At 35.2% G+C, this 26585-nt stretch overlaps 2 protein-coding genes, 4 non-coding genes and 1 pseudogene across 8 annotated transcripts; 3 read left to right on the top strand and 4 right to left on the bottom strand.

The window, feature by feature from the left end:
- Nucleotides 1-635: 635 nt before the first annotated feature.
- Y82E9BR.2 lies at nt 636-4732 on the bottom strand (annotated as a pseudogene). The gene is made up of 11 exons: nt 4670-4732; nt 4529-4624; nt 4311-4472; nt 4171-4266; nt 3861-4113; nt 3718-3799; nt 3161-3409; nt 1992-2245; nt 1691-1936; nt 1070-1129; nt 636-769 (listed from the first exon to the last, which is right to left on the bottom strand). Coding segments are annotated over exons 1-11 (1695 nt in total).
- Nucleotides 4733-16601: 11869 nt separating this feature from the next.
- lelo-2 (Major facilitator superfamily (MFS) profile domain-containing protein) lies at nt 16602-23975 on the top strand (the record flags this gene model as incomplete). Of its 2 annotated transcripts, NM_001421352.1 has the most annotated exons (7): nt 16602-16758; nt 17533-17659; nt 17824-17916; nt 18391-18723; nt 19469-19560; nt 22047-22427; nt 23387-23975. In NM_001421352.1, 7 exons carry the CDS (start codon nt 16613-16615, stop codon nt 23853-23855), a joined length of 1641 nt encoding a protein of 546 aa, NP_001408283.1. The 2 variants fall into 2 exon arrangements, with proteins under 2 accessions (NP_001408283.1, NP_001367979.1); NM_001381733.1 differs by lacking the exons at nt 16602-16758; nt 17533-17659; nt 17824-17916; ... (1 more) ...; nt 19469-19560; nt 22047-22427 and having other exon boundaries at nt 23457-23855.
- Y82E9BR.26 lies at nt 18117-18266 on the top strand. The gene has a single exon (NR_052080.1). It is a non-coding gene; the product is annotated as an Unclassified non-coding RNA Y82E9BR.26 (non-coding RNA).
- On the bottom strand, nt 19266-19337 carry Y82E9BR.t1. Its single transcript has one exon. It is a non-coding gene; the product is annotated as a tRNA-Gly (tRNA).
- Nucleotides 23976-24054: 79 nt separating the features above from the next.
- Nucleotides 24055-24632, bottom strand: Y82E9BR.3 (ATP synthase c subunit). Its single transcript, NM_001384026.2, has 2 exons — nt 24567-24632; nt 24055-24497 (listed from the first exon to the last, which is right to left on the bottom strand). Exons 1-2 carry the CDS (start codon nt 24609-24611, stop codon nt 24192-24194), a joined length of 351 nt encoding a protein of 116 aa, NP_001370803.1. The 5' UTR covers nt 24612-24632; the 3' UTR covers nt 24055-24191.
- A 134-nt stretch (nt 24633-24766) lies between these two features.
- Nucleotides 24767-24983, bottom strand: Y82E9BR.27. The gene has a single exon (NR_052078.1). It is a non-coding gene; the product is annotated as an Unclassified non-coding RNA Y82E9BR.27 (non-coding RNA).
- Nucleotides 24839-24983, top strand: Y82E9BR.30. Its single transcript, NR_052079.1, has one exon. It is a non-coding gene; the product is annotated as an Unclassified non-coding RNA Y82E9BR.30 (non-coding RNA).
- Nucleotides 24984-26585: the final 1602 nt, after the last annotated feature.

Below are 26585 nucleotides of genomic sequence, written 5' to 3'. Positions count from 1 at the left end.
AAGCCGTAGAAATTCCGAAAAGTCGGTGGCCTTGAAACCAAAAAAGTTCGGCCACCAATTTTTTCGCAATTTTTATGATTTTAGGTCACTTTAAAGGAATTTTGAGCAGTTTTCAGCTCGGGGACTAACTTTTCGGTTTGTGCCCTAGAATTTTAAATGTTTGGCCACCGCATTGTTTTCGCAATTTTTACGATTTTCTTTTAAACATTTACGCGTCGATGCACCATGAACCAAAAACTTCAGTGGAAAATAAGAATTTTCTGGGAAAATCGATAAATTCCTATGGAAGTTGGTGGACAAGTTCTGGAAAACTCGGCCACCAACAATTTTTTCGACATTGTGCATCGAAAAACGTCGAAATTCCAGTTTTTCGGTGCCGAATCTAAAAAAAAGGGGAAAATCGATTTTTTTATAAAGAATCCTAAATTTTGAGAATATTCAGCTAAAAAAATCAACAATTTATATATAGTTTTCGAATAATAGAATAAAAGAGGAGGAGGATAAATAGATAATAGATAGAAATTTTTTTGAACAAAAAAAGAAAATAATTGGGATTAAATTTAAAATCGATTTTTAGGCGGGAAATTCGGAAATTTTGAGTTTAAAATTGCAATTTTTAGTGGAAAATGGGGGAAAATTAGAATTGACGATTGTGGTACTTGTCGACATCATAGTACGAGGTGACGACGGTGCGATTCGCGAATTTTCGTCCGGTCAGAGCAGCCTGAGCACGTTGACAGTCGGATGTGGAGGCGAATTCGACGAAAACCTGAAAGACGCAATTTTTCGCGAAAATCGTGAATTTTTAACCAATAAAAGCATAATTTGAGAAATTTTTGACCTAAAAATCGTGAAATTTATTCAATTTTGACTTTGAGAAAAATTCGCCAAGAATTAACACGGACGCTTGTAAATCCACAACCCTTGAAATGAACAATGGGGTTGAGTCAAAATTTGAATTTTTTTAAAACCAAATTTTGGATTTTTCAGTCAAAAAAAAAGATTTCAAGGAGAAAAAAGAGGCTTCAAGGCAGAAAATCATTGTGCTCCGAGAGGAAAATCAGTGTACTCATTCATCTAGTTTTGACGTCTCGTTGATCAGTGTACGCTCCACGGCGACTCCGGTTATCTGGAAATTAGGTGGCTTTGAGGGGAAATTAGTAAAAACTTGATAAACATCCGAAAAATTCCATGTTTCTTCATTTTCAGAGACTACGAATTTTTAATCTATAAATTTTTATGAAAATATCATGGAAAATCAAAAATTCACATTTTTCAATGAAAATGTCAGGAATTCCAACAAAAAAAACTGTTTTTTAAAACCGAAAAATAAATGATTTTTGAGCACAATGAAAATCCAAAAAAAATCCCCAGATTTTAAAGGAAAACTCGACAGAAAAGTTGAAAAATCGTAGTTTTTGACTGAAAAATATTTTTTTAAGGAAAAGTCGATAAAAAATTGAGAAAATGTTGTCTCTTTGAACTAAAAATCGATAGAAATCTTCGTTTTTCAGTAGAAAACCATTTTCATTAATTTTTGTAATTATTTTTTTGTGTTTTTTGCTGTTTAATGAAAAAATAAGCAAAAAATCTGGAATTTTACAGTAGAAAAATCCGATTTTTCAACACAAAATTGCATTTTCGGCTCATTTTTCCAGTAATTTCGATCTAAAAATCGTTTTTTTTTTACCTTTTTCAACGATTTTTTTTTAAATGATAAATCATTGCATTTTTCGAACGGCACTGCTCTTTTCCAATCAAATCGAATACTTTTCTCAAATGCCAACGAGTCGATTTTCTGACACTTTTGGAACGGGATTTTGTGCGAATATCCACGTGCTTTTTGATAGAATTCATGGCTCTGCGGCGTTTTTTGATGAATTTGACGTCGCTTTTCTTCACATTATCAGCGTCAGGCGTCACGAGATTGTTCACACTGCAAAAAATGAGATTTTTGACTGAAAATGTTCAGAATTTCTACTTAAGCTTACACATTGATGAAGCGGCGCTGACGAAGTTCCGCTTGTTTTATTTGATTTGTTTGAATCTGCTGAGAGCCATTAACATTATCATTTTGACGGCCATTTACACCGAAAAGCACGACATTTGGGTCGAAAACTTCAGAATTGAAGTAGACATTGGCCGGAGAATCGATTGAGCACAAGAAATCCTGGATATAATTGATAATATCGATTGATTCGGAATAGTTGAAATCCAAAATTCGCTCGAAATAGATCGATTTTGTCTGAAAAAAAATGGAAATTTGGGCTTTTTTTGAAGGATTTTGGAGCCGAAAAATCAATTTTACAGTTTTTTTCCGATTTTTTAGCAATTTTCATTATTAAAATCGAATTTCCTAAGAATTTATGCTGCTGTAACGCCTTCCCAGCTTGAAATTGGAATTTTAATGCCACAAACACCGAATTTCACTAACTTTCGTCTGAATTGGCTGAAAAAGGGGGTAACAGAGATGAAAAGTGATGGAGAATTCGAATTTTGCAATAAAAACTACCTAAATTTGAACTTGCAGTTTAAAAATCACAAGTTTTTTGGAAAAATCCCAAAATTCGTGAATAGCTTCCGTATCTCCGAGTGACAAATGTGCTCTATTGTCAAATTGTTGGCAGAAATACAGTATTTATTCACTTTTTCAGCAAATTTTTTTGAGGTGATTTTGTCACTTTTTGGATGGAAATTGAGTTTTCAGTCAATTTTTGACATTTTTCATGAATTTTTCGTGTGAAAAATCGGCTTTTCACCTAAATTTTTGGCGTTTAACGCTGATTTTGAACGTTTTTTGAGATGTTTCAGCTGAAATTCAAACTGTTTGCTCAAGAAAGTTTTGCATTTTTTGAACGAAAAACTCAAAATTTACAAAGTCTTGCTCACTTTTTCATTACAACAACACATTTTTTTCGTTAACTCCGTCAAATTTGGTGTTTTATATGCAAATTTCAAGGAAATCACGAGCTTTTGGGGCTAAAATAACTATTTTTTTTCAATTCTTCAATTTTTTTCTGTTAAAAATCGTAAAATTAGGACATTTTCATTTATTGTATCTCGTAAATTCGTTTTCAAGTGCAAAATTTGAAAATTCGCATACTTTTTTCGAATTTATGACATTTATTCATTTTATCTATTTTTCTTTGAACTTTTATACCTGAATCTTGATTTAAATGGGACATTGATCATAAGGTGCTCCGGGAACCATATTATTATTGATACCATCATCAATACTCTTGCAAACTCTTCTAAAAGACATCAAATTTCGAACGGCGTGCTCATCAGTGTGCTCCGAGTGGCAGGGCGGAAAATTCTGCTGAAAAGCCGCCGGTTTTGGGTTGTGCTCCTTGGTGCCGACGAATTTGAAGATGTGAATGAGCACATCTGATGGGAGTTCGTTGAGCTTCTGAAAAATATGGAAATTTTCTGAAAAATTACACAAGTTTTTTTGGCAAAAATGAAAACTCAAGTTATTTATACTAGATTTTTAGCCTTTTTCTCAGGATTTCTGGCGATTCATCGCTAAAATTTTAGCTAAAATTCCCTAGAAAATTCAGAAAACAGAGTTTCCTCCATTTTTTATATTCTTGGAATTTGAGCTGTTAAAAATTCAATTTTCTGCAAATTTGACTATTATAATTCTGACAATTCAGATTTCCATCCGTTTTTTCTTATATTTTTGAGAAAATCGCTACCTTTCCTCCATAAACTCACCGGAGTAACGAATTTTGGGCCGAAATGCTTGACGAGATAAGTTGCATTCAGAGCATCCGTCTGGAAATTAATTTCTAAAAGTCTGAAAAATCATGGTGACTTAAAGCTCTGAATTATGACAATTCGGATTTTCAAAAATTCACCTCTTGGATAAGGAATTTTCAAATTTTCACGTGCTCGCTGGCTGTTTCAAAATTCATGTTTTCTCGCGGACGAGAAAACTTGAGAAATGCGAGAAAATGGCCTTGAAAATCCTGGAAGAGGGCTTGGTGATCTTGGGGGGCGCGGGGGGCCTGGTGGAGCACCAGGGCCCCCTCCGCCAGCCCCACCTTGACCCTGGACTCGTCTCCATCTTCTATTCGGCATGCGCAGAGCATTTGCAAGGGCAGCAAGTGTCTGTGAAAGCGAACGGTTTAGATATAATAAAGCCAGGCCTCGTAAAGAAAAATTTACCCTAACTACCAGGTCGAACACTGGCAAATGTGTTTCCAAGTTGGCGCCAAGTGTCACCAAGTGAGCAGACATGTGTGCCAAGAGTTCAGGCACCATCTGGAAAAACCAAGAGATGATAATTTATTGGATTTTTGGCTTACAATTCGACACACGTCAAGTAGAACTTCTGTAGCTCGAAGTGCACCCATTTCTCTAGGCCTTCTGAATTCTCCAATAATTGCTGGGTCTGGGACGCCTTCGATATTAATCCACTGCAACCATCCACCTCTTGGCTCGACAAATGGGGACAACATTGTAATATTCTGTGAGAGGGAACGTTTTAGAGAGCGCTCAGGCTTGAAAAGAAAACAAAACTTACTATGAGAGAATTTTGAAAGGACACAAGCATAATAGCATTCGCTCCATGTTGAGCCATATGATCAATCATATCTCTCAGAAATTCCGGTCTCTGAGGCTGAAAAACACCAAAGAGATGAGTTTTCGTGAGGATTTGACTTACATCTACAATTTCTTGTGCGAATAGGAACAGACGCCCAGTGGCAACTCGCGAGGACTCGTTCATCTAGACAAAAATTAAAACGATCTAAAAAATTAGAATTTAATTTTTTATAGAAATCGATTTTCCTAACAAATTTGTGAATGATTAAAGATAATTTTGAAATAAATTAGAAAAAAATCTGCAAAATTCCTGATGTTTACCGGTATTTTGTCCCAAACATTAGAAAAAAAATCATAATGTTTCATGTTAAAACCAAAAATTTACAGGGTTTTTTGAGAAGTAGTTCACAAAGATAACAGTTCTAGATTAAAGACTTCTAAATTTTTCACAAAAACTTCACATTATTTTGGAATTTATCAACAAAAAACGGATACTAAATATGTGGGAAAAAATAGTTTAGAGCAATAAATCGAATTTTTGGGTTTCCAATATAATTTTGATAGCGTCACCGAGGTCTATATCGACCTACTAAAAGAGTGTTATAAAGACTGCACCTCCTCCTTCACCCCATTCCACAAGCCAGTCACGGTCCCTGTGACTAAAGGAGTTCGACAAGAAGACCCCATTTCTCCGAATCTCTTCTCAGCTTGCATTCGACACGTTTTCCGAAAGCTTTCCTGGATCGAATTCAAAGGAGAAGCTGAGGATTACGACACAATACCCGGAATGCGAGTGAATGGCAGAAACCTAACCAACCTCAGGTTCGCAGATGATATTGTCCTCGTAGCAAATCATCCCAAAACTGCCAGTAAAATGTTAGAGGAACTTGTGCTAAAATGCTCTGAAGTAGGTCTTGAGAGAGAGAGAATACTGGGAAAACCAAAGTCTTACGAAACCGTTTCGCAAACCCCAGTAAAGTCTACTTCGGTAGCCCTTCCCCCACCACACAGCTCGATGACGTCGACGAATACATCTACCTGGGCCGCCAAATCAATGCTCAAAACAATTTGATGCCGGAAATCCACCGAAGACGTCGCGCAGCCTGGGCCGCATTCAATGGAATAAAGAAAACCACCGACTCCAACACCGACAAGAAGATCCGTGCGAATCTATTTGACTCCACAGTTCTCCCCGCTCTCGCCTATGGTTCAGAAGTCTGGACATTCACCAAAGCCTTATCCGAACGAGTGCGAATCACACATGCCTATCTGGAAAGACGGCTTGTTGGGATCACACTCACCGAACAACGTGAGCGAGATCTCCATCGAGATGACATTCGTGCAATGTCTCTAGTCAGGGATCCGCTCAATTTCGTGAAAAAGAGGAAGTTAGGATGGGCTGGACACATTGCCAGAAGGAATGACAATAGATGGACGACGCTGCTGACGGAATAGCGCCCATATGGATGGAAAAGGCCTGTTGGAAGGCCGCCGATGCGATGGACTGACTCGCTGCGAAAGGAGATCACCACTCGTGGCGCAGACGGAGAAGTCATCACCCCCTGGTCCACTATAGCCAAGGACGAAAAAGAATGGCTTGCTGTGATCCGCAGGAATACCACGAATTCCTGAAGTACGGATCTCCGCCCCACTTTCTGTGCGACAAATATTTTTGCAAAATTCATGGATCGATAAATAAATTTTCACAGTTAATGTTTCGATAGTACTGGAGAGCAGTGCTGTGCGGCTCTTTGAAAAAGTCGGCTCTCGGCCCGAGAGCAGCACGGCACTGCTGGAGAGGAAAAATAAAATCATTACCATATAAAAAACATACGAAGAAAAATTGAAACAAAAATGAATGTCTTTCAAAAAAAACGAAAAATTGCGAAAAAATAAAAAATAACGAATTTCAAAAAAATTGCAAAACCACAATTTATCGAAAATTTTTGGCAAATTGTTGTTTTTTCGGCAAATCGGCAATCTGCCGATTTGCCTGAAAAGATTGTTTGCCGCCCCTGACTCTAACTGATCAAATCCAATGAAGTCCGATTCCCGTATTGAAAGTTCAAAACCTTCAAATTCAGAGGTGAAACAAGACAAAGTCGTCTTCAATTTAGAAATACAAAACGAGAAAACCGAAAATCGACCGAGAATGAAAAATCCAACACTAAATTTGAAGAGAAAAAGGCTAGAAAAAGATTTAAAAAAACTAGAAATGTCAGATAATTCTGTGTCATCGATGCGTACGGCGGCGGCACCGCACCGCCTTGTTGCGTCGCATGTCTTTCACCGCGTCTGCGTCTCTTCTGCTCGCCGCATCTATCGCACGCGGGGCCCCGCCTCCGGCACAGCGATTGGTTCAGAGAAGAGGAGGCAAGAGAACGCAGGAGAACAGCGTGTGGGGCGTACTGTACACTTTCACATTATTAAATGTTCTTTTTTCAAGGTTAAACCCATAAAAACAGGAAAAAAGTCTGGAAAAGCTGCCGAGGAACGAAAAAAATGAGCAAAAAGCCGAAAAAAATAACAATTTTACACTCAAAATGACGGAAAAGTGCGGAATTTGACGATTAGGCTGATTCACCTGCCCGAATATTCTTTTTAAAATGAATTATCGTCGTTTCGAGCGGAAAAAAATGTCGAAAAATCGCAAAATTCTCAGTTTTTCATTGTTTTTAAGAGAAAGATCGAATTTTTGAGAATAAAATTCAATTTTCTCACGAAAACATTTTCAAACTGTCTGAAAAACTGGTAAACAGCGCATTTTTCTCCACTTCTACGACTTTAAAGGGGGCATTTACGCGGAATGGTCTCGCCACGCGTCATTTATTGATTTTTTTGAAGCGCGTGGCGAGACCTTTCCGCGTAAATTCGTCCTCCTCCTTTAAATTCGTGGAAAAAATGCACTGTACGTGTTCTCTGAAAACTGATTTGTCACTAAAAATGAGAAAAAGCACTAAAAAATCGCATTTTCGTGGCAAAAATTCCGAAAATCTAGAATATCGAAGAGGAATAAAAATTTTTTCGCGTAAATTCGCCCTCCTCCTTTAAATTCGTGGAAAAAATGCACTGTACGTGTTCTCTGAAAACTGATTTGTCACTAAAAACGAGAAAAAGCACTAAAAAATCGCATTTTCGTGGCAAAAATTCTGAAAATCTAGAAAATCGAAGAGGAATAAAATTTTTTTGCGGAAATTTTGACGAAAATTGAGAAAACAGTTAAACTAATCACTTTTCTATTGAAATATCGAAAGCGAAACGTTTAAAAGCCGGAAAAAACAACGAAGAATTGAAAAATCAACGAAAATCGGAGGGCCTAAACCGTTTTCTATCGAAAATTCCTATTTTCATGTTAAATAGTCACTTATTTCACTGAAAAACCCTTCTGACACTACTGACACAACAAAAAATTTCAAAAAAACGCAAAAAATCGCAAAAAATTCGAAATCTCCAGAGCCTGTGCAATTTAGCGCCTCGGTGTTTGCGGACAAAACCCATTATTTGACGACATTTTTTTTGAATTTTCACGCTTTCGATGCAATTTTGCAAGAAATACTGATTTTAAAAATTTTAAAATGACATTTTATTGTGAAAAATATTTAAAATACAGTTTAAAGGCACTATATTTTCTCACAAACCAGCCGTGGATTTTCAGAGAATCGATTTTTCGCCGATTTCCAGAAAATTCGCATTTTTTTCGGACAGCGTGCTCCTTGGAAGTCGATTTTGGAACAAAAAACTAATAAAACCTGGGAATTTTCGAAATTTGGAGGAAAAACTGTCTAAAAATGGAACAGAAAATGCAAAAATTCCCCTAAAATTCACTGAAAATCGATTTTTTCTCGATTTGTCACCAAAAAATCTGCATTTTTCTGTCATTCTGCATCAATTCCTGCTCCTGGAGCTTATTTTCTGCAGAAAATGCGAGAAATTCCCTCTAAATTCAATAAAAATCGATTTTTTCTCGATTTCTCATCTAAAGAAACCGGATTTTATGTTAAATTCCTCAGAAAATCTGCATTTTTTCATCTTTCCGCGGGAGATTTCGCCTTAAAATTCACTGAAAATCAATTTCCACGCAATTTTCCCTGTTTTAATCGAATTTTTATTGAAAATTCATAATTTTCAGCTGAAAATGTGCTCGAAAATCGTATTTCTTTGGCTGAAATTGCTCAAAAACTCGATTTTCTACGTTTATTCCGCTTTTTTCCCCATTTTAATCGATTTTCTCGCAGTTTAGCCAGTTTTCATCGAATTTTTACCGTTTCTTCATCACTTTGGGTGAGATTCTATGCTTTTTCAGCTAAATATTTGCTAAAAAGCACAAAATCTTCGCAAAAATGGCCCAAAAAACGATTTTCTCCCAGTTTCGCCGTTTTTAAATCGATTCCCTCGTAGTTTAGCCAGTTTTCATCGAATTCTAATCAATTCTTTATCATTTCAGCTGAAAATGTGCTCGAAAACCGTACTTTCTTGGCAAAAACGGCCCAAAAAATCGATTTTTTTTTCCCGATTTTTTCTTGAATTTCCACTATTTTGGGTCCCGCCACGACAACAGTACTCCTAATTTTCGCGGTGGGATCCAAAGATAGCCATTAATGATGCCAAGTTTAAGCTTCAACTTCAATTTGATTTTAAAAATCCCACCATTCCATCAATTTTCGAAAATTTGGGTCCAGCCGCGAAAATCAGAGGTTACTGTAGCCCCAATTTCGTGGTGGGACCCAAAAATGGGTTCGGTTTTTTAAACAATAATTCCTTGGAAGCTTACGTTTGAAAAGCAAGAAAAATTATTTTTTCTCAAACTTTTCTCAGATTTTTTGAAATTTTTGGTCCAATTTTCGCGTGGGACCCCGCAATTAGTGAATTTCTGAAAAAAATTGGTTTTTTTTGAGTTTTTCATGAAAATTGCAAAAAATTCTTCTGAAATGCCTGAAAAATAGTTTTTTTTCTAGAAATTTTTTTGGGGTTTTTCCCGTAGACTTTCGATAATTTGGGTCCCGAAACGACTTTCGACCTACAGTACACCCAGTTTTCGCTGTGAGACCCAAACCTAGTCATGATTGGTGTTATATTTAGCTGGTGATGTGAAAAAATCGATTTTCCAAACCTCATGATAAATTACTAAATTCGCCTAACCAGCTTCAATTTGACACACGTAATGCCCATAATCTATCAATTTTCGAAATATGGGTCCCACCACGAAAATCACAGATTACTGTAACCCCAATTTCGTGGTGGGACCCAAAAATGTCCAGGTGGAGAAATATTTAAAAAAGTGTATTTTTAGTCAGAAATCTCAATTTTTGACTGGAAATTTGAATTTCCTACTGTTTGTCCGGTAGAGCGCAGTTGCAGTGCGGGAATTCTGAAAATCTTTAATTTTTCTGCAAAAATCCAAGTTTTCCAGTTTTTTGCTATTTTTTTTCGTTGAAAAGTCGATAATTTTTGCGTTTTCAAGCTGAACTTGCCCAATTTTCCCCTTAATTTCGTGATTTTTCACCCAAAAAGTCAAATTTCCCGCCGCCCACGTCTTTAGTTCGGTGGAGCGCATCTGCACTTTAACATTCGAAAATTTGGGTCCTGTCACGAAGATCACAGGTTACTGTAGCCCCAATTTCGTGGTGGGACCCAAAAATGGGTTAGGATTTTTAAAATAATAATTCCTTGGAAAGTTACGTTTGAAAAAAAGAACAATTAGTTTTTCTCAGATTTTTTGAAATTTTTGGTCCAGTTTTCGCGGTGGGTCCCCGCAATTAGAATTTCTGAAAAAATTGGTTTTTTTTTGAGTTTTTCATAAAAATTGCAAAAAATTCTTCTGAAATCCCTGAAAAATAGTTTTTTCTGGAAAATTTTGTTTTGGGTCCCTTAGACTTTCGATAATTTGGGTCCCGAAACGACTTTCGACTTACCGTAACCCAATTTTCGCTGTGGGACCCAAACCTAGTCATCATTGGTGTCATATTCAAGCTGGTGATATGAAAAAATCGATTTTCCAAACCATTTTCCATTATTAGTCGTTGAAAATTTGATTTTTAACCCAAAAAATTAGGTTTTCCCTGTAAAAGCCAAAATTTTTCGGTAAATGTGCCAAAAAAGTTCAAATTCTGAAAATTATCGATAATTTATAATGAGAAGATAGTGATTTTGACTTACCAGTTTCAATTTCTGCTCATATTTCGTCAATTTTTTCGTGCCAGCCGTCTGGCGAGCTCAGTTCTTGGTATTGACGTCCAGATTTCTCCGAATAATTTGAATTTCTTTTTTAAAAACTAAGATTAGTCGATCCAAAGTAGTTAAAGGTGGACTACACCAGGGGTTTTAGAAGAATTTTTCTGCATTTTTATGCAAAACTAAATGTTTTAATTCGAAAAAAACCCAAATTTTACAGAAATTCAAAGTCACGGGGTCCCACCGCGGAAACTGGACCCAAAATTTTAAAAAATCTGAGAAAAACCATGAGAAAAAAAAAAAATTTTTAAATAAATTTTTTCTACAACGTAAGCTTTCAAGGAATTAAAAAAAATACATTTTTGGGTCCCACCACGAAATTGGAGCTACAGTAACCTGTGATTTTCGTGGCGGGGCCCGAATGTCTAAAATTGAATTCGAAAATGTTGTATTTTCTTCAAAAAAAAAGGTTTTTGCCAGATTTTTTGCTATTTTCCAACCATTTAAAGGTGGAGTAGCGTCAGTGGGGAAATTGCTTTAAAACACGCATATGGTACCACAATGACCGAATATCATGATAAAAAAATTCAAAAAAAAATTCTAGATTTTATATGATTTTTTGAAAATTGGAAAAATCACAGTTGTCACCTAATTCCTATTTGAATTTCCGCCAATTCAATTTGTTCGGTGGAGCGTACTTGCATTATTTTTACTAATTATCGTTAGTTCACTTATTTTCTTCATTTTTTGTGTTTTTTCCTCGGAAAATGGAAGAAATAAACAAGACAAATGCAAAATTTTTGTTAAAAAGTAATTGAAAATGAGTAAAACTGTCAAATATACTAATTTCAGGCTTGTTGCCGTCGGAACTCAAAATATCACAATTTTACTCATTTTCATTTACTTTTTAACAACAATTTTGCATTTGTCTTGTTTATTTCTTCCATTTTCCGAGGAAAAAACATAGGAAATGAAGAAAATCAGTCAAATAACGACAATTAATAAAAATAATGCAAGCACGCTCCACCGAACAAATTCAATTGGCGGAAATTCAAATAGGAATTAGTTGAAAACTGTGATTTTTCCAATTTTCAAAAAATAATGTAAAATCTAGAAAATTTTTTTGAATTTTTTTATCATGATATTCGGTCAAAATAGCAAAAAATCTGGCAAAAACCTTTTTTTTTTTGAAGAAAATACATTTTCGAATTCAATTTTAGACATTCAGGCCCCACCACGAAAATCACAGGTTACTGTAACCCCAATTTCGTGGTGGGACCCAAAAATGTCGTAGGTTTTCTTAAACCATGAAAAACAAGAACAATTATGTTTTTCATGTTTTCCTCAGATTTTTTGAAATTCTTGGTCCAGTTTTCGCGGTGGGACCCCGTGACTTTGAATTTCTAAAAAATTTGGGTTTTTTAAAAGTTTTTAATAAAAATTGCAAAAAATTCTTCTGAAATCCCTGAAAAGTAAAAATTTTTCTAGAAAAAATTTTTAATAAAAAAATTTGTTTTTGTCACAATAACCAAATTCTCCCATACAATATTAGTGTCTTTCCAGCTGAAAACGAGACAAAACTAGATTTTTGGGTTTTTCCCGTAGACTTTCGATAATTTGGGTCCCGAAACGACTTTCGACCTACAGTACCCAGCAATAATTTGTGTCATATTCAAGCTGGTGGTATAAAAAATTTGGTGTTTCAAACCATTTTCCATCATTAGTCGTTGAAAAATTGATTTTTAACCCAAAAAATTAGGTTTTCCCTGTGAAAGCCAAATTTTTTCGGTAAATGTGCCTAAAAAGTTTTAAATTCTGAAAATTATCGATAATTTCTCATGATAAATTACTAAATTCGCCTAACCAGCTTCAATTTGACACACGTAATGCCCATAATCTATCAATTTTCGAAATATGGGTCCCGCCACGAAAATCACAAATTACTGTAGCCCCAATTTCGTGGTGGGACCCAAAAATGTCCTAGATTTTCCGCAACTTTCAGCCAGAGTTCGGTGGAGCACTGTTGCATAGTCATAGTTGAATTTTGATTTTTCCAGGTGGAGAAATATTTAAAAAGTGTATTTTAAGTCAGAAATCTCAATTTTTGACTGAAAATTTGAATTTCCTACTGTTTGTCCGGTAGAGCGCAGTTGCAGTGCGGGAATTCTGAAAATCTTTAATTTTTTCTGCAAAAATCCAAGTTTTCCTATTTTTTTGGCTAAAATATTTCAAAATTCGACAATTTGGCTGAACTTTCTTGAAAAATCAATAATATTTGCGTTTTCAATCTGAACTTGTCGAATTTTCCCCTTAAATACGCGATTTTTCAACACAAAATTCAAATTTCCCGCCGCCCACGCCTTTAGTTCGGTGGAGCGCATCTGCACTTTAACATTCGAAAATTTGGGTCCCGCCACGAAAATCACAGGTTACTGTAGCCCCAATTTCGTGGTGGGACCCAAAAATACGTTTGAAAAAATTTATTTACAAAAAAAAATTTTCTCATGGTTTTTCTCAGATTTTTTAAAATTTTGGGTCCAGTTTCCGCGGTGGGACCCCGTGACTTTGAATTTCTGTAAAATTTGGGTTTTTTTTCAAATTAAAACATTTAGTTTTGCATAAAAATGCAGAATAATTCGTTTGAAAATCCTGAAAAAAAAACTTTTCCAAAAAAAAAAAATTTTTTTTTCAATTTTTTTCACAATTACCCAACTCTCCCTCAATTCCTATACCCAACTATTTAAATTCAAAAAAATCTTCCCATTGTTGTCACTTTTTTCTTGACATGAATGACCTCCCAACTGGAGTAACTCAAGTCAGATAATATCTCATAGGGCCCCCCGCTGAGGCAGCCCAGTGGTGTCTGTTACACTGTCTGCGTCTCCTCCACTCTGTGTACTCTCTCGCCCGAGTGTGTTCATGCACACGCTCTTTCGATTCTCTCTGACATCACTTTTTTGAAGGAAAAATTTATTTATTTTCTAAAAAATTATCCTTAAATTGGATTTTTTGCTCAAAAATCAAGAAAATCCAAAATTTTTTATCAAAAAATTTGAATTCCCGCTGCGGATTAGTGCCGGATTAGCCGAAAAACCGAAGCCGAAATCGGATTTCCCGCAATTATTTCAAAAGAAATTCGAATTTCCCGCCAGAGTTCGGTGGAGCGCAGTTGCAGACTGTGGAACTGTGGAAGTTTTTGCACTCAAATTTTAGTTTCTATAATTTTTCAACGCTAAAATGTGTAAAAACTATATATTTTGCAAAATCATCAAGTTTTTTACTGGAAATTTGAGTTTCCCGCCATTTTCAGCCAGAGTTCGGTGGAGCACACTTGCATAGTCGTTGAATTTTGATTTTCGCTGATTTTTTCTGATTTTAAATATTTTCCAGTGCATTTTTAGTCAGAAAATCTCAATTTTTGAATAGAAATTCGAATTTCCGGCTATTTGTCCGGTAGAGCGCAGATGCAGCGCGGAAATTCTGAAAAAAATCGATATTTCGAAAATTTAGCTGAATTATCGTAAAAAATCGATAATTTTTGCGTTTTCAAGCTGAAATTGTCCAATTTTTATCCTAAATTTGCGATTTTTCACCCAAAAATTCGAATTTCCCGCCATAAAAACCTTTTGTTCGGTGGAGCGCACTTGCAGTATACCTGGAGCGCGGGAATTTGAATTTTTTCTGTAATTTTCGACTAAAAAGCGAAATTTTCCAATTTCTAGTCATTTTTTCTGCAATTTTTTGAAAATTTTATCCATTTTTCAAAAGTTCAGTGTGTAAATATTTGGTTTTTGAATTTTTTTTCCCCTAAAAAAAAAGTTTTTCCATTCAAAATTGGCTTTTGTTTGCTTTTCCTTTTCTGTTTTGCAAAAAAAATACGAAAAAAAAAAATTTTCTCTTGGAAATGTGAGAAAAAGCGGAAATTCTGTCTCTTTTTCTCACAGAATATCAAATTTTTGGGGCTTTTAGGCTAAAATTTTGAGGTTTAAAATAGGAAAAGTCGATAAAATCAACGAGTGCAAGTGCGCTCCAACGAACAAAAGGTTTTTATAGCGGGAAATTTGAATTCTTGGCTGAAAAATCGCAAATTTGAGTAAAAATTGAACAAATCTACTTTGAAAACGCAAAAATTATTGATTTTCTAAGAAAATTCAGTCAAATTTTGGAAATATCGATTTTTACAGAATTTCCGCGCTGCATCTGCGCTCTACCGGACAAATAGCCGGAAATTCGAATTTCTAATCAAAAATTGAGATTTTCTGACTAGAAATACACTAAAAATTATTGAAAATCAAAAAATGACTATGCAACTGCGCTCCACCGAACTCTAGCTGAAAATGGCGGGAAATTCGAATTTTCACATTATTTTCGTGAAAAATTGCAATTTTTTACAAATTTTTTTGCAGAATTTATACAATTTCGCTCTTTATTGTGGAAAATTACTGGTAAAATCAGAAAATCATTAAATTGAACGAGAAATTTGAATTCCCGCTTCCAGGCGTACTGAAAGTGCGCTCTACCGAACAAAAGGTGTTTATGGCGGGAAATTTGAATTTTCGGATGAAAAATTATGCTTTTAACCATTTTTAGGCTCAAAAATCCAATTTTTTCAGTATTTTTCTTAGAAAATTTGTATTTTTTCAGGTTTTTCCCTCAAATTAGCCAAATTTTCGAGATTTTTTCCGTTTTTTTCTCAGTTTCTCTTCCTAAACCCCCTAAATTATTTTTTTTCCTCGTCTATTTTCTGCTTTGCTTCCTTTTCCCAACTTTTTCGCTAAAAAATTCCCAAAAAAAAAAAGAGAGACGAAATTCGATAAACTCTGGTTGTGCGATGCTCGGCGCGCACTTTTTTCACTTTTTTCGTGGTTTTTTTTAGGATTTTCTCAATTTTTCCCTGGAGATTTGGGGTTTGAAGGGTGGAAATTTTAGTTTTAAAATGAAATTTTTGGAAAATTTTGAAAAAAAAATTTCTGAAAAAAAAAAATTTTTTTTCGAAAAATTTAATCTTTTTTTGTCAAATTTTCCAATTTTTTGAGATCAAAACAAAACAACCTAAAGCAGTTTTTTGATCAATTTTTCAATTTTCCATCACCTTATCATTTTAATATCAAAGTTTTTGTTTCGAATCACGTTATCACCACATTTCCCGTCAATGCAGATGAAAAGATAGATTGTACTTTACTTTTTGACTTTGTTGCAATTTTTTTTGGAATTTTCGCGGAAATATTGAACTTTTCGGCAATTTTTTTACGAATTAATTGAGAAAAAGCCTAAAAACATCGATTTTTTCTGAAAAATTGGGAAAAATCGAATTTTATTGCGATTTTAGGCTGTTTTTTGCATTTTTCCACTTTAAAATTAGTTTTTCATTTGGATTTTGCCAGGAAACTGCTTAAAAATTGCTGAAAATCCCTAAAAATAACTAAAATATCGATTTTTTCGAAAAGCGTGGATTTTTCTCGAAAACTGCCGAAAAACTGAATTTTTATGTGAAAAAACCTGAAATTTTTTGATTTTTCACATGAAAAATACAGTTTTTCTTCATTTTTTACCCAAAAATTGTCGAAAATTACCCGGAAATTGCTGAAAAAGCCCGGAAATTCACAAAAATCCAAAATGCTCGTCAGATCCGGTGTCCGGTACGCAGTGGTGGTGTACTGCGTATTTTGAAAACTACCGTAGTTGCAAACAATTTTTTGAAATTTTTATTGATTTCTCACATGATTTTCAGTGATTTTTCGGCTTTTTCTTGTATTTTTTATCATTTTTTAACTAAAAAAATGATTTTCTCCCAATAAATTTCACCTAAAACCCTCATTTTTTCCATTTTTCAACTTTTTTCCGATTTTTCCCAAAAAATCAATAAAATTTCCATTTTCCAGGGGTTTCCACCATGAAGTTTGACGATTTCCTGTTCACCTATTTAGGTGAGATGGGAAAATACCAAAAAATCCAATTTTTCTTGGTTTGCCTCCCAACAATCGTCGTTTCGATGCACGCCTTGTCATGGACGTTTGCCTCTGTGGATACACCTTATAGGTACTGAAAATTTCAGCATCTAGTGAAAATCTTAATGAAAATAGTATAAAAGTTTAACAAAAAAATTTGTGAAAAAATTGAAATTTTCCAAAAAAAAAATTTTTTGTTTGAAAAATTTTCAAAATTAAAAAAAAATTTAACTGATTTTTTTTTTTGCGATTTCATTAAAATTTTCGAATTCTGCCCAAAAATACCTTTAAAATGACCCCCATCATGCCTAGGTTCCGTCAATTTTAAAAATTTGGGTCCCACCACGCGGGGTACTGTAGCACCACGTTCAGCTGTGTCAGTAGAAAAAATTGTGCTCGCCGATTTCTAGGCATGATGGGGGGTCTTTTTGAAGCTGGGAATGCAAGAAAGACGGTTTTAAGCATATTTTTCGAAGTTTTGAAAAAATTTTAAAAAAATTCCAACAAATTTCCAAAAATTTTTTTTTCCAATTTCACTTTTTTTGCCAAAATATATCAAAATTCACATTCTCCTCATTTTTAGCTTTAAAATGACCCCCATCATGCCTAGATTCCGTCAATTTTGAAAATTTGGGTCCCACCACGCGGGGTACTGTAGCACCGGCTTCAGCTGTGTCAGTAGGCTAAATATAGGCGTGTTGGGGGTTATTTTGAAGCTGATAACGTGTAGAAGAAGAATATATAGTTCAAATTTTTTAAAAATTGAAATTAAAAAATTTTGAAATTCCAAAAAAAAAAAATTTTTTTTTTAACATTTTTTTTTGAATTTTAACTTTTTTCCAAAAAACTTTAAAAACTGTTCCAGATGCCGCCTACCATCAGATTTACCCGAAAAAGAGCCCTACTACACGACGCTGCTCAACTTTACAAAATGCACCAACGACGCGGACGCCAATGTTCCAATTTCAGAATATGGAAAACCAGGGGTTACGGTATGTGCCTTTAAATTTTTGAGCGGTTATTCAAAATCAACATAGTAAAATTAGTATTATTGAAAGTTTTGAGCAAAAAAAAATTTTTTTTGGATTTTTTGAAAAAATTTTTTTTCCAAAAATTGAAAAAATTAATTTTTTTTGTAAAATATTCAAATTTTCAGTGTCACTACGACCGCTGCACACTGCCGGACAACGAAACGTGCCACGAACACATTTTCGACCATTCGAAAGTCGAATATACCGCTGTTCAGAGGGTAAGGAGGGGTCTACCGTACCAATTTCGTGCTGGAACCCAGTTTTTTTGGAAAATTTTAATAAAAAACTATATAAGATCCTCAATTAGGTATAAATTGTGTTAATGACTTTTAAAGGAAAAATCGAAAATTGGAAAAAAAAAATTTTGAAAAAATTTTTTTTTTCCAGATTCACTTTTTTCTCTAAAAAATATCAAAATTCACATTCTCCTCATTCGCAGCTTCAAAATGACCCCCATCATGCCCATATTCCGCCTAGTTTAAAGTTTTGGGTCCCACCACGCGGGGTACTGTAGCACCGGTTTCAGCTGTGTCAGTAACCTAAATAAAGGGATCCTAGGCATGATGGAGGTCATTTTGAAGCTGAAAATGCGAGAAATTCAAATTTAGCAACGATTTGAAAAAAATTTTTGAAATAAAAAAATTTTCAAAAAAATTTTTTTTCGAAAATTTTTAAAAATTTTAAATTTGCAGTGGGAAATAACATGTGATCGATCGTGGATCAAAGCCACCATCCAAGCAGCCTACTACGTCGGTCAAATGGCCGGCTCCACCACATTCGGCATGCTCGGCGACCGAATCGGCCGTAAAAAAGTGTTCTTCCTGGCGATTGTCATCCAAATCACGTGTGCATATCTTATCGCAATTGCTCCATACTGGTGGCTCTATGCTCTTGCCCGTGCCGGAACCGGATTCTCTCATCCCGGAATTTTTGTGATCGCTGTCGTGATTGGTATGGAGCTCGTTGGACCAAAGTACCGGAAATTGGCCTCAGTCATTACGGGACTGTTTTTCGCGTTGGGACAGGTGAAAATTTGAATTTCTGGCTAAAATTTGGGTATAGGAAGGTTTTTGGAAAAAATTAAAACATTTTTTTTTTTTTTTTGAAAAATATTTTTCTAAATTTTTCTTTTTCAGATTTTAATTTTTTTTAAACTCCGAAGTACCCCTAATTTCAAAACTCTTGAAAAATTCAAATTTCGCGCCGAAAAAAACCGAGTTTTTTCCAATTTTTCTCAACAAAATTGGGATATTTTCAAAAAACTTGGATTTCCTTGAATAATTTGACTTTTTTCATTAAATATATTATGAAACCTCAAAAATTTTCAAATTTACCGCTAAAATCCCCAGGTTTTGCCATTTTTTCTTCAGAAAATTAGGATTTTTCCGTAATTTTTTAAATTTTTCCACAAATAACCAAAAAAAGTTCAAATTTTCCGCCCTAAAAGTTTGCAATTCCTCAAATATGACAGCTAAAAGCTAAAAAAGTTCAAAAAATCCAAAAAAAAAACCACTTAAAATTCAAATTTCCCGCCGAACCTTGCAAAACAAGAAAAATAAAAATTTTCTGCGTTCGGGGGGAATCGAACCCCCGTCGAATGCTTGGAAGGCATCCATGCTGACCATTACACCACGAACGCGGCTGGGAAACCGGGGTGCTAAAGCCGTAGACATGTCAGAGGGGGAGCGGCGGCGGCGGGGGAGCGAGAGAGAGAGAGTACAGGAAATGGAGAGACGCAGACTTTTTTTCCGAAAAAACCCAATTTTCCAGATTTTCCTCGGCATCGAGGCCATCTATTTCACAAATTATCAAATCCTGCACGTCGTCATCGCCTCACCGGCTCTTCTATTCCTTTCCTATTGGTAATTTATTGATTTTTGAGCGAAAATCTGAAATTTTTTCGAAATTTTACCAAAAAATGCGTTCTAAAAGCGCATTTTCCCTCTGAAATTGCAAAAAAATCGATAAAAATTACTGTAACTCTGAAAATACGTGGCGCAAAGTGTTTGCGTACTTTTAAAGCTACAGTACCCCAGAAAAATGTGAATTTTCGCGGAAAATGGCTAATTTTTCCGAAAAAATGTGAACTTTCTCAGAAAATGGATATTTTTTCCGAAAAAAAGCCTATTTTAGTACTGAAAAGTTACTGTAATTGCAAAAATACGCAGTGCCAAGTGTTTGCGTACTTTTAGAACTACAGTACCCCCGAAAATTCAAATTTCTATTGAAAATTCCTTGAAAACCTGAAAAACTGAAGATTTTTCGCAATTTTCCGCCATTTTTGTAGTTTTTTAATAAAAAAATGTACTGATTTTTGTGCGAAAAACCGAAAATTCAGGAAAAATGCGCTCAAAAACCCAAAAATCCTATAAAAGTTGCTGTAACTCTGGAAATACGTGGCGCCAAGTGTTTGCGTACTTTTAGAACTACAGTAACCCAGAAAAATGCGAATTTTCGCAAAAAATGGCTAATTTCCCCGAAAAAAAAAGCGAATTTAAGCAGAAAATGACTCTTTTTTTTAATGTGAATTTTCGCAAAAAAATAGCTATTTTTTCCAAAAAAAAGTGAATTTTTCGCTAAAAATGGCTAATTTTTCCGGAAAAAATCGATTTTAATACTGAAAAGTTACTGTAACTCTGGAAATACGTGGCGCCAAGTGTTTGCGTACTTTTAGAACTACAGTAGCCCGGAAAATTCAAATTTCTACGAAAAATCGACGTTTTTTCGGATTTTTAGCTGATTTTTAACTCAAAAATTGATTTTTGTGTCAAAAATCCGAAAAAAATCGATTTTTTTCGGCTTTTTAGCGGATTTTTTAACCTAAAAATCGATTTTTGAGGCAAAAATCTGCAAAAAATTCGAAAAAATCTACCTTTTCGGATTTTTTGACTCAAAAATCGATTTTTAGCAGATTTTTAATTGAAAAAATCTGCTAAAATCCGAATAAAAGGCGTTTTTTTGCAGATTTTTGACTAAGAAGTCAATTTTTCCGGCTTCTTATCACATTTTTTGCTCAAAATTGGCAAATTTTCAGTGAAAATTACGAAAAATCGATTTTTTCCGGCTTTTTATCACATTTTTAGCTTAAAAATCGATTTTTGAGTCAAAAATCTGCCCAAAAATCCGAAAAAATCGATTTTTTTCAGCTTTTTAGCGGATTTTTTAACCTAAAAATCGATTTTTGAGGCAAAAATCTGCAAAAAATTCGAAAAAATCTACCTTTTCGGATTTTTTGACTCAAAAATCGATTTTTAGCAGATTTTTAATTGAAAAAATCTGCTAAAATCCGAATAAAAGGCGTTTTTTTGCAGATTTTTGACTAAGAAGTCAATTTTTCCGGCTTCTTATCACATTTTTTGCTCAAAATTGGCAAATTTTCAGTGAAAATTACGAAAAATCGATTTTTTCCGGCTTTTTATCACATTTTTAGCTTAAAAATCGATTTTTGAGTCAAAAATCTGCCCAAAAATCCGAAAAAATCGATTTTTTTCAGCTTTTTTGCAGATTTTTAGCTTAAAAATCGATTTTTTCGGTTTTTTTAGCCGATTTTTAACTCAAAAATCGAAATTTACCTGGAAAATATTGATTTTTGAGTTAAAAATCTGCCCAAAAATCCGAAAAAAAATCATATTTTGAGTTAAAAATCTGCAAAAAATTCGAAAAAATCGACCTTTTCGGATTTTTGACTCAAAAATTATTTTTTTCGGATTTTTAATTGAAAAATCTGCTAAAATCCGAAAAAAAGGCGTTTTTTTGCAGATTTTTGACTAAGAAGTCAATCTTTCCGGCTTCTTATCACATTTTTTGCTCAAAATTGACAACTTTTAACTGAAAATTACGAAAAATCCAGTGTTTTTTCAGCTTTTTAGCACATTTTTTGGTAAAAATTGGCAAATTTTCAGTGAAAATTACGAAAAATCGATTTTTTTTCAGCTTTTTAGCACATTTTTTGGTAAAAATTGGCAAATTTTCAGTGAAAATTACGAAAAATCGATTTTTTTTCAGCTTTTTAGCACATTTTTTGGTAAAAATTGGCAAATTTTCAGTGAAAATTACGAAAAATCGATTTTTTTTCAGCTTTTTAGCACATTTTTTGCTCAAAATTGGCAAATTTTCAGTGAAAATTACGAAAAATCGATTTTTTTTCAGCTTTTTAGCACATTTTTTGCTCAAAATTGGCAAATTTTCAGTGAAAATTACGAAAAATCGATTTTTTTCCGGCTTTTTATCACATTTTTAACCTAAAAAATCGATTTTTGAGTCAAAAATCTGCTAAAAATCGGAAAAAAATCGATTTTGCGAATTTTTTAGCAGATTTTCTACTCAAAAATCGATTTTTTTTTTCCAGGTGGCTAGTACCCGAGTCGGCTCGGTGGCTCGTCTCCCAAAAACGCTACAAAGAAGCCGATGAAGTGCTCCAAAAAGCGGCAAGCGTCAACGGAACAGTGCTCCCAGAGAATTGGTGGGAGCAATTGGATGATTCGACGACCGGCGGCGGCGGAGCTCCCGGAGCCCCGACGAAAAAGCTCACCGGAGCCGATCTTTTCAGAACTCCAGAGCTCCGAAAACGAACATTGGTGGTGTTTTTCTTGTGGCCTGTCATTTCGATGGTCTATTATGGAATGGCGATGAAAGCGAATGTGCTCGGCGGTGATATTTATGTGAATTTCATTTTTGCCGCTTTTGTCGAGATTCCGGCGCTTTTTATTGTGTATTTATTGATTGATCGGTGGGTTTTCTAGCGATTTTTGCAATTTTTAAGTGATTTTAGTGGAAAAATGGGCCTAAAATAGGGTTTTTAACCATTTTTAAGCTAATTTTCCACTAAAACTACTCTAAAAATACGATTTTAAGCCCAATTTTCGCACTAAAATCACCTAAAATTGCGATTTTAGCTTAAAAATGGTTAACAATCGCATTTTTGAGTGATTTTATTGGGAAAAGGGCCTAAAAATCGTATTTTTGGAGTAGTTATAGTGGAAAAAAAGCTTAAAAATGGTTAAAAATTGCAAAAAAATTGCAATTTTAGGTGGTTTTAGTGGAAAAATAGCCTAAAAATGAGAAATTTGAATTATTTTAAGTGAAAAATGACCGGAAAATCGTATTTTTGAGTGATTTTAATGGAAAAAATGGGTTTGAAATTGTAATTTCCAGCTTTTTTAATGAAATTTTAGGTGATTTTAGTGGAAAAAGGCTCAAAATTGCAATTTTAAGTGATTTTTATTGGAAAAAGGCTGAAAATTGTAATTTTGCGTGGTTTTATCGGAAAATGAGCCTAAAAATGGGGATTTTAAGTTATTTTGAGTGAAAAATGACCTGAAAATTGCATTTTTGAATTATTTTCTTTTGGAAAAATAGGTTTGAACACGGGGTTCTGGCTCGACCCCCCTCTCGAAAATTTTGGAAAATGGCGGGAAAAAATATTTGATCTCGCAAGAGGAATTTTCACGCAGCGCGTTGAAAAAGTGTATGCATTTGCGCGTGACGGTGTTTGCACAAAATACACCGAGGGGTCGAGCCAGAACTCCGTGTTTGAAATTGAAATTTCCAGTTTTTTAATGAAATTTTAGGTGGTTTTAACGGAAAAATGGGCTGAAAATCGTATTATAGCTTAAAAATTATCGATTTTTTAGTGAAAAAATTCGAGATTTATCGATTTTCATCGAATTGAACAATCGATTTTTCCAGAATCGGTCGCCGCCTGATCCTCGCCGGAGGCCTCTTCATCGCCGGTGCCTGCCTTCTCGTCAACTGGCTTATGGGAGACAACGTCCAGCTTTGGATGGCAATCACTCAGATGGCATTCACCAAAGGATCCATCACCGGAGTTTACGCGGCGATCTACACGTATTCGCCAGAGCTCTTCCCGACTGTCATCCGTAACACTGCGATGGGCTTCTGCTCGACGATTGCTCGTGTCGGCGCGATCGCCGCTTCGTACATCTCCATGTGGATCGCTGAGCAGTTTGGGAAGGTTTTCATGATTATTCCGTTCGGGTGTATGGCTGTGCTCGCCGCAGTGATGACGTTGCTCTTTTTGCCTGAAACTATGGGAAAACCACTGCCGGAGAGTATTGAAGAGATCGAGGAGGGAGATTCGTACCGCAGCTCGCATGAAATGCAACCTCTTTCGAAAAGCACTGAAGAAACCGCATAAATTATTATTTGTTTTCCCATTTCATCTCTAGCCAATGAGCTTCACTTATATATTTTATTTTTTTTCTCTCGTTCTCAGGTTCTACCAATAAAGTCAAACTAAAGGTAAAATTATTTCATTCGTAAATCGTTTTTCTTGATTTGAGGGATAGTGATGAGCTTAGAGTTATACAAGGTGGCTAGTCGAAGGATTTTATTCGAACTAATAGATTACTGAGTTTGAAGATCCGACACCGCAGCCTACGTTCTTTGTTTTTATGAAGAATTTAGACGTTGGAGAGGACTTCTCCCCCCACACACACAAAAAAAAACAAAAATCGGCTATAAAACAGAACATTTAGAGAGCGAACAAGATCATGAAACCCATAGTCAAGCAGAACAGTCCCATGGCCTCGGAGAGAGCGAATCCAAGGATGGCGTACGAGAAGAGCTGTTGCTTGAGGGATGGGTTACGGGCGTATCCGATGACGAGGGCTCCGAAGACGTTTCCGATACCGGCTCCAGATCCAGCGACTCCAACGGTGGCGGCTCCAGCTCCGATGTACTTGGCAGCAGAGTCGATGTCCTTGCGGGCGACGGTGGTGCTGATCATGCGGGCAGCGACGGCGTTCTCCATGCGGAGAGCGAGTGGGGCTCTCGAGGCCTGAAAAATAATTGTTTTAATCTTCGAATTTGTCGGAGTACTGCCTAAAGATCAAAGAAAACCACTTACGAGGAGGGAGCGGGTGAGTGGGAGAGCAAGGCGCTGGCAGTACATGGCTGGATGAAAGTTCTTTACCTGAAAAAATTGAAATTAAATAGAAAAAATTTGAAGATCAAACAAAAAGAGAAAAATCATGAAGAATTAATAACTTCCAGGCCCAATTTCAACTAAATTTAGGGAAAGCCTGCTCGTAAACTTGATTTTTATGAGCTAATCCTTCTTAAATTCGATATTTGTGCCTGAAAATTAAGAAAAAACCAAAAAAATAGCGTAAAAATAGTGAAAACCAGTGATTTTTGTGCGAAACAAATCTGCAGCGAAGCACAGAACGACGGCCGCCCGTCTCTCCGACGGGCAGCTCTACGGGCAGAGGGACGCAGCGGGTCTCGCCACGCTCGTGAGTACGGTAGATGGGCGGGGCTTGGCAAGCTGCCAGATGTGCGTCGCGTGCGAGATTTGGCTCCGATTTTATCGATTTTCCAGCTGTTTTCGTGCAAAATGCGTAGATTTTTGCGAGATCCGCATGTTTTTTTGCTCGTGGAGCCTTATTTATGCTAAAAATGCGAAAAAATTCCCCTAAAATTCACTGAAAATCGATTTTTCCTCGATTTGTCATCTAAAATCCGATTTTTCCTCGAATTTTGCAGAAAATCTGCATTTTTCGTGTTTTTCTCCATAATTTCCTGCTCGTGGAGCTAATTTAAAGCAGAAAATGCGAAAAATTCCCCTTAAATTCACTGAAAATCAATTATTTTCGTATTTTCTGCCTAAAAACCGGATTTTCTGTCAAATTCTTCAGAAAATCTGGATTTTTATGTTTCTGTGCATCAATTCCTGCTCGCGGAGCCTTATTTTCCGCAGAAAAAGCGAAAAATTCCCCTAAAATTCACTGAAAATCGATTTTTCCTCGATTTGTCATCTAAAATCCGATTTTTCCTCGAATTTTGCAGAAAATCTGCATTTTTCGTGTTTTTCTCCATAATTTCCTGCTTTTGGAGTCTTATTTTCCGCGAAAAATGAAAGAAATTCCCCTATATTTCACTGAAAATCAATTTTTCCTCGATTTGTCATCTAAAATTCGATTTTTAATCGAATTCTTCAAAAAATCTGCATTTTTCGTGTCTTTCTGTATCAATTCCTGCTTGTGGAGCCGAATTTCTGCAGAAAATAGAAGAAATTCTCTCTCAATTCACTGAAAATCGATTTTTCCTCGATTTGTCATCTAAAATCGGATTTTTGCTCAAATTTGTCCAAAAATCTGCATTTTTCGTGTCTTTCTGTATCAATTCCTGCTTGTGGAGCCGAATTTTTTGCAGAAAATAGAAGAAATTCTCTCTCAATTCACTGAAAATCGATTTTTCCTCGATTTGTCATCTAAAATCGGATTTTTGCTCAAATTTGTCCAAAAATCTGCATTTTTCGTGTCTTTCTGTATCAATTCCTGCTTGTGGAGCCGAATTTCTGCAGAAAATAGAAGAAATTCTCTCTCAATTCACTGAAAATCGATTTTTCCTCGATTTGTCATCTAAAATCGGATTTTTGCTCAAATTTGTCCAAAAATCTGCATTTTTCGTGTCTTTCTCCATAATTTCCTGCTCGTGGAGCTCATTTTTCGCTAAAAATGCGAGAATTTCCCATAAAATTCACTGAAAATCGATTATTTTCCAATTTGACACCTAAAAACCCGGATTTTCAGCCATATTCTTCAGAAAATCTGCATTTTTTCACCCTTCCGCGTGAGACTTCGTCCTAAAATTCACTGAAAATCAATTTCCTCGCAATTTTCCCTGTTTTAATCGGATTTTTATTGAAAATTCATAATTTTCAGCCGAAAATCTGCCTGAAAATCGTATTTCCTTCGCGAAAATCGCCCAAAAAATTGATTTTCCCCCCAATTTCGCAGTTTTTTAACCGATTTCCTTGTAGTTTAGCCAGTTTTAATCGAATTTTTCATCATTTTGGGTGAGATTTTGTGCTTTTTCAGCTAAATTTTTGCTTGAAAATCACAAAATCTTCGCAAAAGTGGCC

This window comes from Caenorhabditis elegans, chromosome III (assembly GCF_000002985.6).
Source record: "Caenorhabditis elegans chromosome III".
Lineage (NCBI taxonomy): Eukaryota > Metazoa > Nematoda > Chromadorea > Rhabditida > Rhabditidae > Caenorhabditis > Caenorhabditis elegans.
Note: the sequence above shows the minus strand (reverse complement) of the source record. Positions and strands in the feature narration are given on the sequence as shown.

Bases quoted from the DNA above. Each gene is read 5' to 3' on its own strand.
- Y82E9BR.3 (NM_001384026.2), bottom strand. From the start codon at position 24,611: ATGTACTGCCAGCGCCTTGCTCTCCCACTCACCCGCTCCCTCCTC. The intron at 24,498-24,566 runs GTAAGTGGTTTT...ATTATTTTTCAG, and splicing joins CACTCACCCGCTCCCTCCTC to GCCTCGAGAGCCCCACTCGC.